The sequence below is a fragment of the Octopus bimaculoides genome, chromosome 2 (genome assembly GCF_046866305.1).
Source record: "Octopus bimaculoides isolate indiv1 chromosome 2, ASM4686630v1, whole genome shotgun sequence".
In the NCBI taxonomy this organism is placed as follows: domain Eukaryota; kingdom Metazoa; phylum Mollusca; class Cephalopoda; order Octopoda; family Octopodidae; genus Octopus; species Octopus bimaculoides.
The window spans coordinates 121,901,915-121,919,496 of record NC_142929.1 but is presented as its reverse complement, the minus strand read 5'-3'; the positions used below and the strand labels follow the sequence as shown (position 1 = coordinate 121,919,496).

The window sequence follows — 17,582 nt, the reverse complement described above, 5'->3', positions numbered from 1 at the left end:
CCTTCACTTCCCATCGCACGTAACTTAGCTCTGGCAATACTTCCCATGTGCTGGGCTTCAAGATGATGGTTCGACTCCAGTCTCTTCACCTTTACTTGGTCCCCATTAACAGTCCTCCAGGCTTCTTCTAGTTCCTTAACTAAACCATCTCTTATTTAATGGGTTTGTTGTGCCGCACACACACGCACATGGCCCGAAGTATCAACAAGGCGCCGACAAAAAATTTAATCTTCTTCTCATTTCCTCTGCCAAATTGGACAAAAAGGTTTTCATGAAATGTTATTCGCTAGTTATAATGCGTAAGTGGTAGAGTCTGAGGCCGACCTTAGCTAAACTTATTTTAAACCTAATAGACTCATATTTTATGGCTCTTTTAGGGCGTACCACCATTTGTTAATACTGATGGTACCTGTCACTGCCCTCTGCATTAACATCTCGATCCGCTTTCTGTACTCCTCAATTGCCAAAGGGGACGTATTGAGTTTCCAATAGCCAGATCCCTGTCTATGCAACTTATCTACTGTCAGCTTACAAGTAACCATCTTGTGATCACTGTAGTTGACTAGATAAAACTGTGAACACCTAGCTATGGACGTATCTGTTTTTCTAATTAAAAGCCTATCTAGATATGCTCTGGAAGACCCGTCACTATTTGACCGCGTCCACTGTGGAGTGTTCGGGTTCCAACCTATATGGATCTGCCAGCTGAAAGTGACTTAGCAAATCCCGTAAGCCAGGGTAACATTTTCTATTCATGTTCGAGTCAACACAATCTGTGTGTGCGGCACAGATTGCGTTAAAGTTTCCTATCAGTACTAGTGAATGCGACGTGGCCAGGAACTTGCCCAGATCACGAAAATATTCACTTTGCGGGCGCATAACGTTGGGTGCATTAATTGCAACCAGCCTGATTATCTTGCCACAACTGAATGTCAGGTCGAGGACGACCAACCTGCCTTTAGGATCAGAAAAATCCAACTTTTTCTCGGCTACCCGGTTTCTTTTTAGTAGGACCAACACCCCACCCCACCTCCCACCCGACTCGGAGAAACATATTTCTCATAGCCGTTCAGGAGGGGGAGCAGATCTCATGGCCCCTTCACCCGGGTTTCCGTTGCAACAACCACATCCAATTTTCTTGACCTGATGTCACTTAGGAAGCGCCCTTGCTTCCAGCTAGACATCAGGCCACGAACATTTACACAACCAATGTGAATAGACATTACTTACATATTTAATCCGGGGGTGTCCTGTGAAGAGGAACTCTCCACCTTTTCTTGACATAGGGTCGGAGGTGGCAAGTCTTGAAAAATGGATTAATTAAAATCCAATCTCATCATCAACACCGATTTTCTATGCGTGTTAAGTAATACATTATGAGTCTTTTTATCCATTTCGTAGAACTCGTAGTTCTTATATTTATCAGAAAGTTCTTCAATCCTAGTGGCTGACTTTTCCGCTTTTATTTCTCTCATTAAATCTTCATTTTTGCGCGACTATCCCTCTGTCTTGTGCTTCCTTCCTTACTATTTTTGGTTTGTTTCTTTTCGCAGTTTTTTTCTTTTATTTTTCTTTGGTCTTAGTTCGACCTGTTTTTGTTGATTTGAGCTTTCCAATTTTCTCTTGTTGTTAGTTGCTTTCTTTTCTTCTGTTTCTCTCTCTCCTCCTTCTCACCATCGGATTCTTCCTCGCCGACTCTACAGTGTGTTTTTTATATGGCCCAGCTGGCCACACTAGAAACATATGTCCCTCGACGAATACGTTAAGGAATTCCTCCCCAATTTCTATTTTCTCCGGTAACTTTTCTAAAATTGACTGCTCTGCTTGTATTAGGAGGTGAACCGTTTGACCGGTCCAGTAAGCCTTTTCTGTGACGGTAGCGTGAAGGAGTGTTATATTATCTTCCTTTTTGCCAGGACTTTTTTGGCAGGACGTCCTCATTCCCATATATATTGGAATTAAAACAACGTCCTCCGTTTCTAACGATTTAACTGAGTGCATTTGTGCAGTTTCTATATCTTTTAGTCGTACTTCGATAGTACCAAACTTCTTCCCTCTGGCTAGGTATGTGATATCCTGCCAGATGGGTTTCAAGCACTTCTCAACTTTCTCTTCGCTCACTCGATCAATTCTTTTTTCCTTTTAGACAGTAAGATTTTTAAATAATTGTTTCTCTTTTTTCTAAAATATATAGTTCTTCCGGGGGTTGAACTTTCACAACACCGTCTTCAATTGTTATCATATCTTTGTACTTTATCAGGTCATTTTTGCTTGTCGACAGCTGGCGGGTTCCACCTCCAGCCGCCTACGCAAAACTTCTTTTTTGTTTATTTACTTCCGTTTGAAGGTTGTTCATGTCAATATTCCTCTTTGCAACAGTACACATAGATGGTTGGGGAAATTCACTTTCAGAAGAATCCGAAATATCGCCGAATATTAAACTTTCAATCTTTTTTGCCACCCTGTCGGTTGACGGCTCTTCGCCAGACGAAGTTACACTTTTCGGAATCTTGCCAGCAATTAATGTTTCCCCCACAGGGGAAAACACACGATAGTTCTCGAACGAAGACTATCACACAAATAATTATAACAGGAACAACAATTATAACAGGAAATAACACAAAAACAGTCAATAGAAATTTTCACTTACTATACAGACGCACTCCAATAATAATTACCAATAAATCGAAACTCACGGAGACGAAATGCCGCTAAGCATTTCGCCCGGCGTACTAACGATTCTGCCATTTCGCCACCTTTAGTATTGAAAATATATTAAAAACAAAACTGGAACAAAATAAAAAATAATCTGGTTCAACCTTTCTTTCTTTCTTTCTTTCTTTCTTTCTTTCTTTCTCTGTCTGTTTGTCTGTATGTATGTATCTTGTGATAAAATATATTTGCATGCTTTTCTAGTGGAGCAATATATAGAGAAATCTATTTAATCTGCCTATGAAGGCGAGTTATCATAGAGAGAATTTATTCAAACACAACTTATGTCTGATAAGGTAGGTTGGAATATATTATGCCAGAAAAAAAAAACGGCCGATTGATCACGACTTGCAATGTCTTTGATCATAAATCTGCTCAATGAAGCGGGTCTAGCAACAACAATAACGAAAATATGATGGTCAAACTAAAGTCATCTATCTCATCTATATGGATGACTTTAAACTACCATCAAAAGTCAACGGCCAGATGGAGAATCAAATTGTAAATGAATTCAGTTATGATATCAAAATAAGCATGGGAATAGACAAATTTAGCAAATCCACTCTGTGAAAGAATTTAATTAAAACTGAAAACATTAAATTAGATGCAGACTTTGAAATCAGAAAATCAGAAGGTCAGAAACAAAATTGAAACTACATACAAAAAGTACAGGCGTGGCTGTGTGTTAAGAAGCATCCGAATCACATGGTCCTGGGTTCAGTCCCACTGTATGACGCCTTGGGTAAGTGTCTTGCACCATAGCTTCGAAGTGACTAAAGCTTTGTGAGTAGATTTGATTGACAGAAACTGAAAGACGCCCATAATGCGTATATGTATGTGTATTCTTTTACTTGGTTCAGTCATTTTGACTGTGGCCATGCTGAAGCATCGCCTTTTAATGGAAGAAATCGACACCTGAACTTATTCTTTGTAAGCCTGGTATTTATTCTATCAGCCTCTTTTGCCGAACCGCTAGTAAACAGATCAACATCGGTTGTGAAGCGATGGTGGGGAGGGGGACAAACACAGACACAAGCACACAAACATATACATATATAAATATACATATGACGGGCTTCTTTTAGTTTCCGTCTACCAAACCCACACACAAGTCTTTGGTCGGGCCGAGGCTATAGTAGAACACACTTGCCCAGGGTGCCACGCAGTGGAACTGAACCCGGAACCATGTGGTTGGAAGGAAGCTTCTTACCACACAGCCACACCTGCGCCTATATATATACATACATACATATATATCTATATATATATATATATATATATATATATATATATATATATATATATATATATGTATATAATAATAATATGATAATATAAATGATATATAAATATATATGCATACATACATATATGTACATATATATATATGTATATACACATTCATATATGAGCACAAGACACCACAGAACGTAAAAAACATAAAATACGAAAACATGGAATACGAACTTTTTTTTTGTGAACTAAGAAACAAATGGAAAACACGTTAAGCAACATAAAAAACGACCCTTCATCAGTTGTCGGCTGTTTTTATACTTCGTATTTCGAGCAATTAACGACAAGATACGTTTTCGACAAAACAATTGCTCCGGCAAAGCAAATTAAATCAAATTTGGGATTTTGCGGAGGGTCAAAGTTGGTAACCAAAAACAGGACAGTAAAAACAAACAGAAAGGGCTGTTAAACCTAAACGAGTCGAGTTGGTGAACGCGGAGGAACAAGCTCTGACTGGAGACAGACAAGAATGCGTCTTATCCCTGTGGCTGATCAGAGAGAAACAAAGAAATTCAAGTTAGGAAAAGAAAGATGGCCGATGGCGAGCAACAAGAGAGCAAAGGCGTAAGAGTGAGGGAGAGAAAGAGACAGACAGAGAACGGCGAAGGGGAGAGGAAAAGAATTAGAGAAAGGATGAAAGAGAAAAAAAAAACGAAAGGGGAGATAAAAAGAATTAGAGAGAGGAAACGAATATATATACACGTGTGTATCTGTTACTGTTTCTTACTTGACAACCAATCAGTTTTGGTGTGTTTACGTTCCCGTAACATAGAGGTTTGGCAAAACAGACGATAAAATAAGTACTAGGACAAAAAAAAATTAAACAAGAATTGGGGTCAATTCGTTCGACACAGTTCCCAAGACGGCTCCCCAGCATGGTCGCAGTCTAATGACTGAAACAAATAAATGATAAAAAGGTAAACATAAAATGACAAGATCAAGGTAGAGAGCCTGCTGAAAACTGTACATGAAGTCAACATTTGGTTCAATTACTTATCGACTGGGAATGAAAACTTGTGGTTATTCAGGTATTTCCTAAGGATATTATCAACGTATATAATGTTAGACGATATCAATCGAGAAATGAAACCGCATTAAAGCCTAAAATCGCGAGAAATTTTACATTCAGTTTATACAGCGCGGGCGAAAATTAAATCGAATTTATAGAAAATCATTATTCGAAAGGTTTATGGCCTTCGTCATCAGCTACGTCTGTGAAATAATGTCGTTTACATAATACAATGTAGAGTAAATAGTTGAGTTGAGTGAAGATCGAGTAAATCTCCTAATATAATAATGAAATAATGAGCGTAGTGTTTTTATACATTTGTATGTATGTGTATATATATATATATATATATATATATATATATATATATGTGTGTGTGTGTGTGTCCAAAATCACAGAGCAGGAGTAGGACGGAGTAGGAGAAAGAGTAGTATAAGTGAAAGGAGAGAAATAGTAATTCAGTAAAGGAGAAGTAGTGAGAGTAATGCCCTGACTGAGAGGGAGTGAGAGAAAGCAATAGCAATGAAGAAAGGATGGGGTGATAGATGAATAAGGAAGACAGACGTGAAAAAAAAAACAGCGTTTCAACTCTGTGTGAGTATATGTGTATGTGTGTGCATGTACAAGGAAGTATGTGAATGTTTGTATCTGTGATTATTATGTAAGTTATTTTATACCTTATTTATATACAAAATAATACAATTAGCCGTCATTTTTGACGGCACAGGATCAGTTAGTGTAATATAACCAACAGTTATATTTCTCATATAATACTGCCAAAGCAACACAATACTACATGAAGTAGTTAGGTGAAGATGGTGTTCTGTGACAGAGCCTCCAGCTTTGTCTCTCATATGATATTTTTCTGTAGTTTACAATGCATAATTAACTGAATGAATATGGTCTTATGTGATAGTGTCAGCATTAATATCTGTCACTCACACACATGCACGCAAACTCAAACACACACACACACACACACACACACACACACACACACAGTGCTGTCAAAAAAGCACAGAAACGCATACCTCAGATTACGTCGGTAATTGTATGTATCCATGACATGCGGTTTAATTCGAAAAACGACGTAACGCGAAAATACATCTTAAAAACTTAGCTGTTTGCTTTAATAAATGGTTTGTACGTATTTTCATGTATTATATTTGATTTTTTACTTCAGTATTGGTTTTAAGGTTTTTCTCTTTCTTTTTTTTTTCTTTTGTAATTTTTATGCTAAAAATCCTTGCTGAAGTGACGTAAAGTCGCATCAATCAATTGAAGTTGGTTTCCCCCCCCCCCCCATTAATTTATCTAAAACAACTGACATACAGTTGAAAAAGACGTAACTCGAGATGACGTAAATTGAGGCATGCTTATTTTTAAAAAATAGTTTTGTGAACTATTTTTCATCAGGTTTGTCTCTCACACAGTGCTGTCAATACTGTCAATGGAACTTGTCATCAATTGTCTATCACAATGTTGTCGCTGTCACACTATTGAAATAGCTGCATGGTCGTTTTCAATAGCTACGTTTGTGACGAAATAAGCCACCTTAACAGTATACTGTGTAAATATGCTATGTGACAGAGAAATCTATGAAATAATTTACTTGGTTAATCTACAACTCCATCATTGTTTTTTGTTCACGTGACAATCTAATGACTATTCATGCGATTATTGATATTATGTCAACTGTTGGTGTTGTTGTGACTATTAGTGTTATTCTACCTACTGCTACTGTTATTGTTGTGGTTATTAAAGTTGATGCTGCTGTTGTTGTTGTTGTTGTTGTTGTTGTTGATGATGATGTAGAAGCAAAGGCGGCGAGCTGGCAGAATCGTTAGCACGCTGAACGAAATGCTTAGCGGTATTTCGCCCGTCACTAGGTTTTGAGTTCAAATTCCGCTGAGGTTGACTTTGCCTTTCATCCTTTCGGGGTCGATAAATTAAGTGTCAGTTGCGTACTGGGGTCGATCTAATTGACTAGCCCCTTCCCGCCAAAATTTCAGGCCTTGTCCCTATAATAGAAAGGATTATTTATGTAGAGGCAACTATTATTACCGTTCTTGATGATATTGTTACTATTCTTGTTGTTATTTTCATTGTTGTTGTGGTTAACGTCGTTATTTTTAGAGCAGTTTTTTTTTTCTGATGTAGCTACGAGAAGTCAAAACTTATTCGCACTTTCACCAAACCTTTCTTTACATTGGCTGCACTACCTTCAGGTGGGACACTTCTGATTATGTAATTGAGGTTTGACCTTGATCGCTCGAGTTAACTTTCTTGTGTAATCAAGGAAGAACAGAGAACAGTGATCCCATTTCCCTGGTCTGAAGGTGTGTAAGAGGTCGACATTTATTGCAGACTTTCAGTACAATAGGGGAACAGCATTCTACCGCGTAAAAGTGTGTATGAGTGGATCGATAAGTTTTTAAATGGCCGTACTAGCGTGAAGCATGAAGAGAGAACGGGACGCCCGTCCACCTCCTCCACTGGTGTGAAGATTCAACAAGCTCGAGATATAGTTCTGACGAACAGATGAATGACCATCGATGAGGTGGCATGTTCTCTGCAAATTGGCCACGGTTCTGTATAAGAAGTCATTCACAACAGGCTTCGTTAAGTCTCTGCGACATGGGTGCTAAGAGAGCTTCCCGAAGCGCATAAGTACAATCATATGGAGATCTGTCAGTGCTTATTCGACCGCTACAACGATGAAGGCGAAGCTATTTTGGAGAGAACAATAACAAGAGATGAGACCTGGGACTCTCACTTTTAGCCGGAATCCAAAAGACAGAGTATAGAGTGGAAACACCCGGATTCGCCATCGAGAAAGAAGTTTAAAACTCAGCCTTTCGCAAAAAAAGGAATGCTAACCGTTTTGGGGACGCAAAAAGATCAATGCTAAAACATTGCTTGGAAAAGGGGTCTACAGTCACCAGTGAAGGCTACAGTAAAATGCTGGCCAACAAACTGAAACCAGCAATTCGCACCAAACGTCGAGGTCTATCGTCGAAGTAAATGTTATTGTTACACGACAGTGCATGCCCATAAACAGACACCCACATCGCTGAAACCATTGAGAAATTGGGTTTCGAGTTTCTGAAACACCCTGCATACGGTTCAGATCTCGTCCCTTTCGACTATCACCTCTCTAGAGCACTCAAGCATCTTTTACAAGGTTGTCGATTTGTTGTGGACAAAAATTACAGGAAGCTGTGCATAAATGACTATGCAACCAGCCAAAATTCTTCTCGATGCAATAAGCAAGCTTGTGGTCCGCTGGAAGAAGTGCATCGAAAAGCAAGGAAGCTATGTTGGAAAATGAATTGTTTAATCTCGGTTTTTGTTTTAATAAATTACAGACACAAGAGTACGCATAAATTTTGACTAAAACTCGTACTATTGCTTTAGCTAAAGTTGTTTTGAAACAAGCGTTGCTGCTGTGACAACTGTTTTCACTGATCTGTAGTTATTATTGTTCACCAGATTACTGTTATAATTGTTGTCTATTGTTACTGTTGTTATAACAATTTTGTTGCTGTTGTTGTTGCTGTTATTGCTAATGTTTCTTTTTTGTTCTGCTGCTGCTGCTTATTTTCATTGCTTTTGTTGTGATATGCTATTCCGACGGTGGTGGTAGTGATGATGATGATGATGAGAAGGAATTGGAAGAGGTTACTGTTGTTGTTTGTCTGTATAAGATTAAAACCAGTTTTAATATGTTTTCAGTGAAGAATACAGCTGTTTCCGATACGCTTCAAGTAGATTCCATTGTGACAGAGGACAGAACTGCCAGGCTGCACTCATCTCACCCCACGCAACTCAACTACATGAATAGGCTTAAAAAAGTGCAAGAAAAACCAACGAACAGGAAGTTTATAACCGGAAGTGAATCTAGCAAACGGTGGGATTATAAATCAACCGCTTGTGTACTTCGAAGGAAACTTTACGTACACGCATACACACGCACTCGCGGGCGCAAACAAAAATACGTTTACACACAGACATATGCATGCACGCATATACAAGCACATTTACACGTATATGCAAATTAATGCAAGAGTGCACGAATACTTACTAATATACGTACATTTTAACACGATAGCTGCACTCACATACACATGCACACACGCTGACACAAACATACAGATATATTGAGAAATGCAGGCACACATATACATTCATACACACACACACACATACACGCACATTCGCATACACAGATAAATGTGAGCTTGCACACGTGTTTTCACTCGTTCATTCTCACACGTGATAGCTCTCTCACATATACACAGAGACACGCTCGTCTACACATGCCAGCATAAACAGAAGACATAGAAAGTCAAGCATATAAACAAACATGCATTACATTAATTAATGAAAACTGCTGCACAGGACAGTGCCTTATCACACTTCTATGCGCAGAGTTATCATACACAATTGCACAAGGCATCAGAAGTGCCTCTGAGTTGAGACTTGACTTACTAGAAATTGTGGCTAAGTCTATCTCATTTAACACCCTATCACCCAGAAAAAAAATCGTGATACATTGGATATTGAAGTCATAGATAGATGATGGTTTCTGTTACATCTTTGATAAAAGCTCCGCTAGATAAGGTTTACCGGGGACTAAACAACAGCAGTATAGTTACTGTCCTTGTTTAACTTTAGTACAATGTTCAACAACCAGACCTGCTATGAAGCGCATCCCAATCGTGACCATCCACTTGTTACCGAAGAGCACTGCAAGTTCGAGATAAACTCTCCAAGCATGAAAGTGCTGTCAGGCGGGTCTGACCGTGATGCACGCAGAGCGGCGAAACCGTTCTGCACGCAATTCCTGCAGTGTCCGAGTATTGTTGATTTGTGGAGTTATGTCGGATAGTTGTTATTGTATGCGGAACGAATTCGACTATCGGCCGAATCCATCTGAAGGATTACCCCCACCACCTGTCTTTAACAAGACAGGGCAGGTGGTGTTCCCCTAGCTAGTATCTATGGTGAAAGAGATTGTGCGGTGGACAAGACTGAAAGGATTGAGGAAAAATACCTTCCATTTCAGTCAGGTACTCATCGATTTTCTGAGTCCCACTTGGAAAGGAAAATGAGAGTGGAGGGCAAAATGCTACCTCCATGTGAATTCTTGAGCCAAAATCTGAAGCATTCATTGTATATATATATAAGATACAAGGAGTTTTCTTCTGGGTGACTCAAACTAATAGGTATGCATTCTGGATGCTCAAATAGGTATGCCACAAATAGGTATCGCTCGGCACAATGTTCCAATAGCAGGGATATCCCAGAAAGAGCTGTCAGACAGTATCTCTATCTTTCATTATATAACTAAGTTAAATTAAATGTCCTTGTCAAGCCTTGCCAAATGTTTGCTTCTTCTTTTTACTTTTACCTATATATATATATATATATATTAGTTATCACTTATTTACCTATGACTGATATAATATAATCTCTTCCGGACAGGCAATGGTCATTGACCCAAGGGAAAAGACCTTATGTTCCTCAATCACCAGACGACATTCATTTGGGAGATATTGTGAAATTCTCCAAATATGGCGGCAAAATATCACAAGGGATTGTGAAGTTTGTTGGCCCACTCTCTGGTCGCTCGGATACCTATATAGGGATTGAACTACACCAAGACGGTAACTACAAATTATCTATTATTAACATCATAATTATCATGTTAAAGTTATATGTGACTAACCTCACCAAAGATTTTCTTTAACTTTAATTTCGATTTCGATACATGTCTTTCTTCTTTCTGTTACTTTATGTATCAGTTGTTCCCCTGGAGTTGCTTAAACGTGCAGCTGTATTCAACATTTGAAAAAGCCACACTGAAAAATGTAGACTGTTACATATAATTATTTAGTTGCATACAAGTGAGAGAAAAAACAAAACAAAGAAAGCTGTTTCTAATAAAATTGGCTTGTTAAATAGGCAGACCTTTCCAAAACTTGGGGTCTGGAGAAAAATTCATGTAAATAATAGGGAGCCTTAGTATTGAAACGATTAGAACAGCTTCAGCAGATGGTGTTTCAGAGAATTAAGGGCAATTCTTAGAATTGTTATTATCTAAACTTCACCTATAGGAGGTTTTTCTAGCCCGTTCTTGATTTTTGTTTTTTACTTGCTCCCTTACTTCACAATTCCCAACGTTCGTATAATGTCTTCATGTTACACATTCTTGCTGTTTCAATCTCCAGATCCTCTTTTCCTATTCAACGATAATAGAGAAGGCGGTCAGAAATTCCCAAGCAATAGCTAATAAAATGAACCAAACACCGTCAAAAAAGATCTCTGTCATAGGCACACAAAGTCGCACATTTAGGAAGAGGCGTAATCGATTAAATCAGCATTTGACAGCTACTTTATTTTATCAATTTCAAAAAGTTTGCCGTGCAGTATTTACTGCACGGTATTATTTCGTCTCTGCTGCTGCAAGTTATTTATTCCATTTATTCCATAGTTCCCAGAATTCTCTGGGTTATTCACTAAGTTCTCAATGATCCGATCTTTTTTTTCACAGATGGTAAACATGATGGTGTGTTTGAAGGAAATAGATATTTCAAATGGTAAGAGCACTCTTCTATTCAATTTAAGCATTTATACAGATTACCTCTACACATACACACATATACCATTACACGCACACACGCACACACACACACACACACACACACACGCATATATATATATGTGTATATATATGTATCTATGTGTGTGTTCGTGTGTGTATGTCTGTGTGTGTATGTCTATGTGTATGTATATACATATGTGTATATGTGCGAGTGTGTGTCTGGGTCTATGTACGTATCTATATATATATATATATATATGTTTATGTATATATGTGTATATGCGGACGTGTACTTACATATGTGTGTTTGTGTATATATATATATATATATATATATATATATATACTATGTATATGCATGTGTGTATATATTTGTATGTGTATGTCTCTCTCTCTATATATATATGTGTGTGTGTGTCTGTGTTCTACTTTTCTTTTCCTCTAAGTAGTTATGACAGCGAAAGCTGATTAGGTCATTTTTATCGAAACTGGAACACAAGATTTCCACGTTCATATTTGAATTTTTGCGTTTCTATAATATTATTTGCTTTTGTTCATTCCCTCATTTGATGGGCATATAAGAAGCCATCCAGCACTATAAATCTCTAGAGTGACATCTTTATCAATGTACCTGAAGTGACCCAGACTGATGGGTCGAAACATATATTGTACTTAATAAAAGTCTAATACGATATCCATCTCATACTATTAATTAATACTAGTACTCTAACTGCCGCTGCGGAGTTCCTGAAGTAGATCCAGCGGAAATGCACCGCAACTGCAGGTGACAAAAGGTAGCCTAAACTGTGCCGGTGCTCTACTCAACATTTAAACACACTAATCAACTTATACTTATTTGTCCAAATTATTTATTATTATTATTATTATTATTATTATTATTATTATTATTATTATTATTATTATTGTTCAGTAGTTTTATTTTACAGCGTGCTTTCACTTCACTACCGAGCGCAGCTCTGTGTGCCTTGGTTATGTGCTGTGGTTTGCTGTGATGCTCTTATGGTTACTGTATTGAAAGTATTTGCGTAGGATGTGTGCAGTGCCCAGTAGTGCAATTTTCTGTATGTTATATATATATTTGTAAGTCCTGGTGTTTTGTTATGTATTTGTCTGAATATTTTTTTTATTATACCTAAGGCACCTACTATGATAGGAATTGTTTCTGTTTTTAGATTCCACATTCGAGTTACCTCTATTTCCAGGTTTTTGTATTTTGAAAGTTTCTCCATTTCTTTTAGGGAAACGTTGTCATCTGCTGCTATTGATGCATCAATTAGAAAGCATTTTTTTCCTTCATGATCTCTGACAACTATATCTGGCATATTGGCCTTAATTTATCTGTGTGTATTGACATATCCCAGAGAATGGTTGCTTTCTTGTTTTCCGTGACCTTTTCTGGTGTGTACCTATACCATCTTTTTTTCTGTTGCTATTCCATAGTGTTGGCATAGCTTCCAGTGTATGTAGGGCCCAGCTCTGTCGTGTCTGTGAATATATTCCTTCTTAGCCAGGAATGGGCAGCCAGAGATAATATGGTTTATTGTTTCTTGTCCATCTCCACATATTCTGCAGTTACTTGTTATGTTCCTTTTCATTGTATGTTTTTGGTAATTTCTGGTAGGGAGGCTTTGGTCTTGTGCAGCAAGGTAGGGAGGCTTTGGTCTCTGCTTTGAGTCCTGAGCTTCTCAACCATTGCTGAGATTTTTCTCTGTCTATTTCTTTTGCCATAGTTTAGCCCAGTATTTGCCATGAAGGGGCTTTTCTTGCCATCGATTTATCATGGTCCGTTGCTGTTCTAGTTTTAGTTTGGATTTCATTTGTTTTATAGCTTTTGTTGTTTCTTCTTCTTCTTCTTCTTCTTCTTCTTCTTCTTCTTCTTCTTCTTCTTCTTCTTCTTCTTCTTCTTCTTCTTCTTCTTCTTCTTCTTCTTCTTCTTCTTCTTCTTCTTCTTCTTCTTCATTTTTATTAGGTAGTATGATCTCTTGGTTTTATTTGTCAGCTTCCTTATTGAAAACAGTTTTTTGTTTTGCTTGTGTTTTGTGGCTATTTGTATGTTTTCCTTGCTTCTGAAGTAGGTATTTTTGCAATCCTATGGTGGTTATTTTATAATTGTTTTCCAGCTGTATAAGGCCTCTCCTACCTTCTGTACGTTGTATATGAAGCCTTTCTATGTCAGATTTTGGGTGGTGCATCCTAGATCCTGTCATTATTTTTCTTGAAGTCTTACAAATGCCAAGAATTTATTGAAAACCAAGAGTGCTATGCAACCTTGCCCATATTCAAACAAGTTTTGCATAAGAATACAAACATGGATTCATGGGTAAACTTTTTAAAGATAGCTCAAAAGTGAGTTCACTTTAGTTATTTATGCATAAAAGCTCATCTAAATATGATACAGGAAATTGTTACTGAGGAAAAGAATTAAAAAGCTGTATCCCTAATACATACATACATATATATATATATATATATATATATATATATATATATATATATATATATATATATATATATATATATATATATATATATATATAATTATTATTATTATTATTATTATTAGCACGTCGGACGAAATGCTTAGCGGTATTTCGTCCATCGCCACGTTGTGAGTTCAAATTCCACCGAGGCCAACTTTGTCTTTTCTCCTTTCGTGGTCAATAAAAGAAGTAGAAGTACCAGTGAAACACTGGAGTCAGTGTAATCGACTAGTCCTCCATCCAAATTTCAAACCTTGTGCCTTTAGTAGAAAGGATTCTTCTTCTTCTTCTTCTTCTTCTTCTTCTTCTTCTTCTTCTTCTTCTTCTTCTTCTTCTTCTTCTTCTTCTTATTATTATTATTATTATTATTATTATTATTATTATTATTATTATTATTATTATTATTATTATTATTATTATTATCATTATTATTATTATTATTATTATTTTATGTTTGACTTTTGTTTTGCATTTGTACAAGTTGGATCCAAGTCTCACTCAGAGACCTCAAGAGACAACAAGTTAGAAGTTCATGTAGGTGTTATGCCTAGGGTACCATATATTTGTGTTTGTACAGTTTTGTTCAAGTGAATGTTTAAGAAACCATAAGAAAATTATGTGTTTGCTTTAAAATTTGAGATCACATAGACAGTATTTTACGTAGGATATGGGCAGTTTATTATTATTATTATTATTATTATTATTATTATTATTATTATTATTTAAGATTATTATTATTTAAGATTATTACTACAGATTTTCTATAGAAATTAGAGCAAGCACTAAAAGTTACGTTTCGTACGTGTATGTAAACAATGCGATCGAAGATAGAAAAGACAGGTAATGGGCATATGTGCATATTTCAGGAGTTACTGCTCTTTCTTCAGCACCACATCCAACCTATTAACTATCCACGAATACATGTCTTAAACAGTCATCAAATTTAGCGTTGTAACATAAGTGGATATACCAATTTTACATATTAAACTCATTCCTGGCAACTGGAATGAACACATTGATTGTTGGCAGGAACACCGTATTTCGTTATACAACCATAATACATGACCATTATCTATTTTTTTAATCTTCGATTGCATTGCTTACATAGACGTATAGACGTATATGCGAAACGTTGTAACTTTCAGAGATGGCTCTAATTTCTATAGAATATCAGTAGAAATAACCTTAATTAGAAATAACCTTAATTAGAAATAACCTTAATTGCACTACTAATACGAGTAGGATACAGTATTATAAGCCTTTAATATACTCGGTTCTATACTGTGGATGCATAACAAAAGATATAGATGAAATACTGTAACTGATTAAATTAAGAGAAGTTAATAGAAGAACGAAGCAAGAAAAGATGAAATTTTTATTTTTAGAAAAATAGTTTTTTACGAAATCTCAAAAATCGTTTAAAGAATAGCTCATTGGTTAATATTACATAAAATATTTCTTCTACGATGTAAGGCAGCAGGAGGTTAAATTTATTTTCTAACCATTTTTTATATTATACATTGTTTTTGTTTTTTTAGAGGTGAAGCTGATTATATTGCTGTTTATGTTTATATTTTCAGTAAACCCAACAAAGGTGTATTTGTGACATACAACAAAATTGTTATGGCTTGGGTGCCGTGCTAACCGTGAAAACTTCTAGGATGCAGAACCTGTTTATATCATCATGCGACCTTTGGAAGAATTATCGTGCCAAACCGGAAAATTGAAAGTATTTCCTACATCGATCTAATTGTTCTAACTTGTAGATTCGGTCATAATCGAGCAAAAATAGACACATGATCAGTATCGACTAATAAATAGTGTCAGCCTGTAATGAGTATGAAGCTAAGAATGATATGAACTTATGATCAGAACCAGTGTACTATAACTAGTGTGGATTTATGATTGAGTTAATCAGTGTGAAATTATCAATCGGAGTGAATAGTAGGACCAGTATTTACATACCTATGACCAATGTTGTCTTATGACGACTGTGGATTTATGACTAGTATTAAGCCGTGTTCAGTGTGAATTTTTACTTTCTGCGTCAGTATAAATCTTGAACCTGTGTTGACTTATTACCAGTACTAACTTATGACTAGTGTTAATCAGAGAAAACGATGATCAATATTAACGTATGACAAGGATTAATACAAGCTATGATTATTATGAACCTCTGACCAATATGGACCAATGATTTATGACTAGTATCAATCATTGTGAAATTGTGATTAATGCGAAGTTACGGCAAGGAACAATGTCTACTTACGACCAATGTGAACCCATGATTAATGTACAGCTATGATAAATATGAAATACAAAAGTATTCTGAATGTAGCTGTTCGTGTTGATATGTCCTAATTAACATCATTACATTTTAAAAGTCTAATTGACTTTATACCTAAGCGAAATAGTTCAAATCTTCAAAGGAGGGGATGCTGTGACGTTTATGCAACATTCAGCAGAATTGAATTAAGGGTGCTGGCTAAGTAAAATGGCTGCTATCTACGATCAAAGCATCTGGTTTCATCCCCCTTGGTTATGACTTCAAATGGCTGCAGGAAGCAATATTATTTTTCATTTCTTTGGGGATCATTAATTTATGTACCAATAATACACTGGTGTCCATTCAATAAATTATTCCGTCTGTTTAGAAATACTGTGCATATAAGAAACCAATTTGTAGATAAGTCATATATGTGTGCGTGTAAAAATAGCTTATGTGTGGAGGCAATGGCCCAGTGGTTAGGGCAGCGGACTCGCGGTCATAGGATCGCGGTTTCGATTCCCAGTTGTGAGTGTTTATTGAGCGAAAACACCTAAAGCTCCACGAGGCTCCGGCAGGGGATGGTGGCGAACCCTGCTGTACTCTTTCACCACAACTTTCTCTCACTCTTACTTCCTGTTTCTGTTGTGCCTGTAATTTCAAAGGGTCAGACTTGTCACACTGTGTCACGCTGAATATCCCCGAGAACTACGTTAAGGGTACACGTGTCTGTGGAGTGCTCAGCCACTTGCACGTTAATTTCACTAGCAGGCTGTTCCGTTGATCGGATCAACTGGAACCCTCGACTTCGTAAGCGACGGAGTGCCAACAACAACAATGTTTATATATGTATGTACGTATGTATGTATGTATGTATGTATGTATGTATGTTTTTTCTTTAAGTTTAATTTCAGTTCTTCTGGAGAGAGTACAAGTTGGTTGCTAACAAAGCAACGAGACTTTTTGAATTAAGAGTTCCTGTTGTTTGTAAATATGTGGTTTATTAGGTGTGTGTTAGTTGAACTGTCGATGCATCCACCCAAGTGTGTGTATCTATTCACATATGTATGTATGTAGGTATGTATGTATGTATGTATGTATGTGTGTGTATGTATGTATGTATGTATGTATGTATGTACATAGGTAAGTACGTGTGTGTATATGTATGTAGGTAATTAGGTAGATCGGTTGGTA

General features: G+C 36.8%; 1 protein-coding gene across 2 annotated transcripts in view; it reads left to right on the top strand.

Annotated features, from left to right (window-relative positions):
- Window positions 1-16,779, top strand: part of LOC106875300 (uncharacterized) — a 61,453-nt gene extending 44,674 nt beyond the window's left edge. For both annotated transcript variants that reach the window (XM_089347609.1, XM_089347608.1), the window contains exons 6-9: window positions 8,750-8,924; window positions 10,502-10,683; window positions 11,571-11,616; window positions 15,703-16,779. In XM_089347609.1, the coding sequence (XP_089203735.1) occupies window positions 8,750-8,924; window positions 10,502-10,683; window positions 11,571-11,616; window positions 15,703-15,766 (467 nt within the window). In that variant the 3' untranslated portion in view covers window positions 15,767-16,779. The remainder of the gene's footprint in view (window positions 1-8,749; window positions 8,925-10,501; window positions 10,684-11,570; window positions 11,617-15,702) is intronic.
- Window positions 16,780-17,582: the final 803 nt, after the last annotated feature.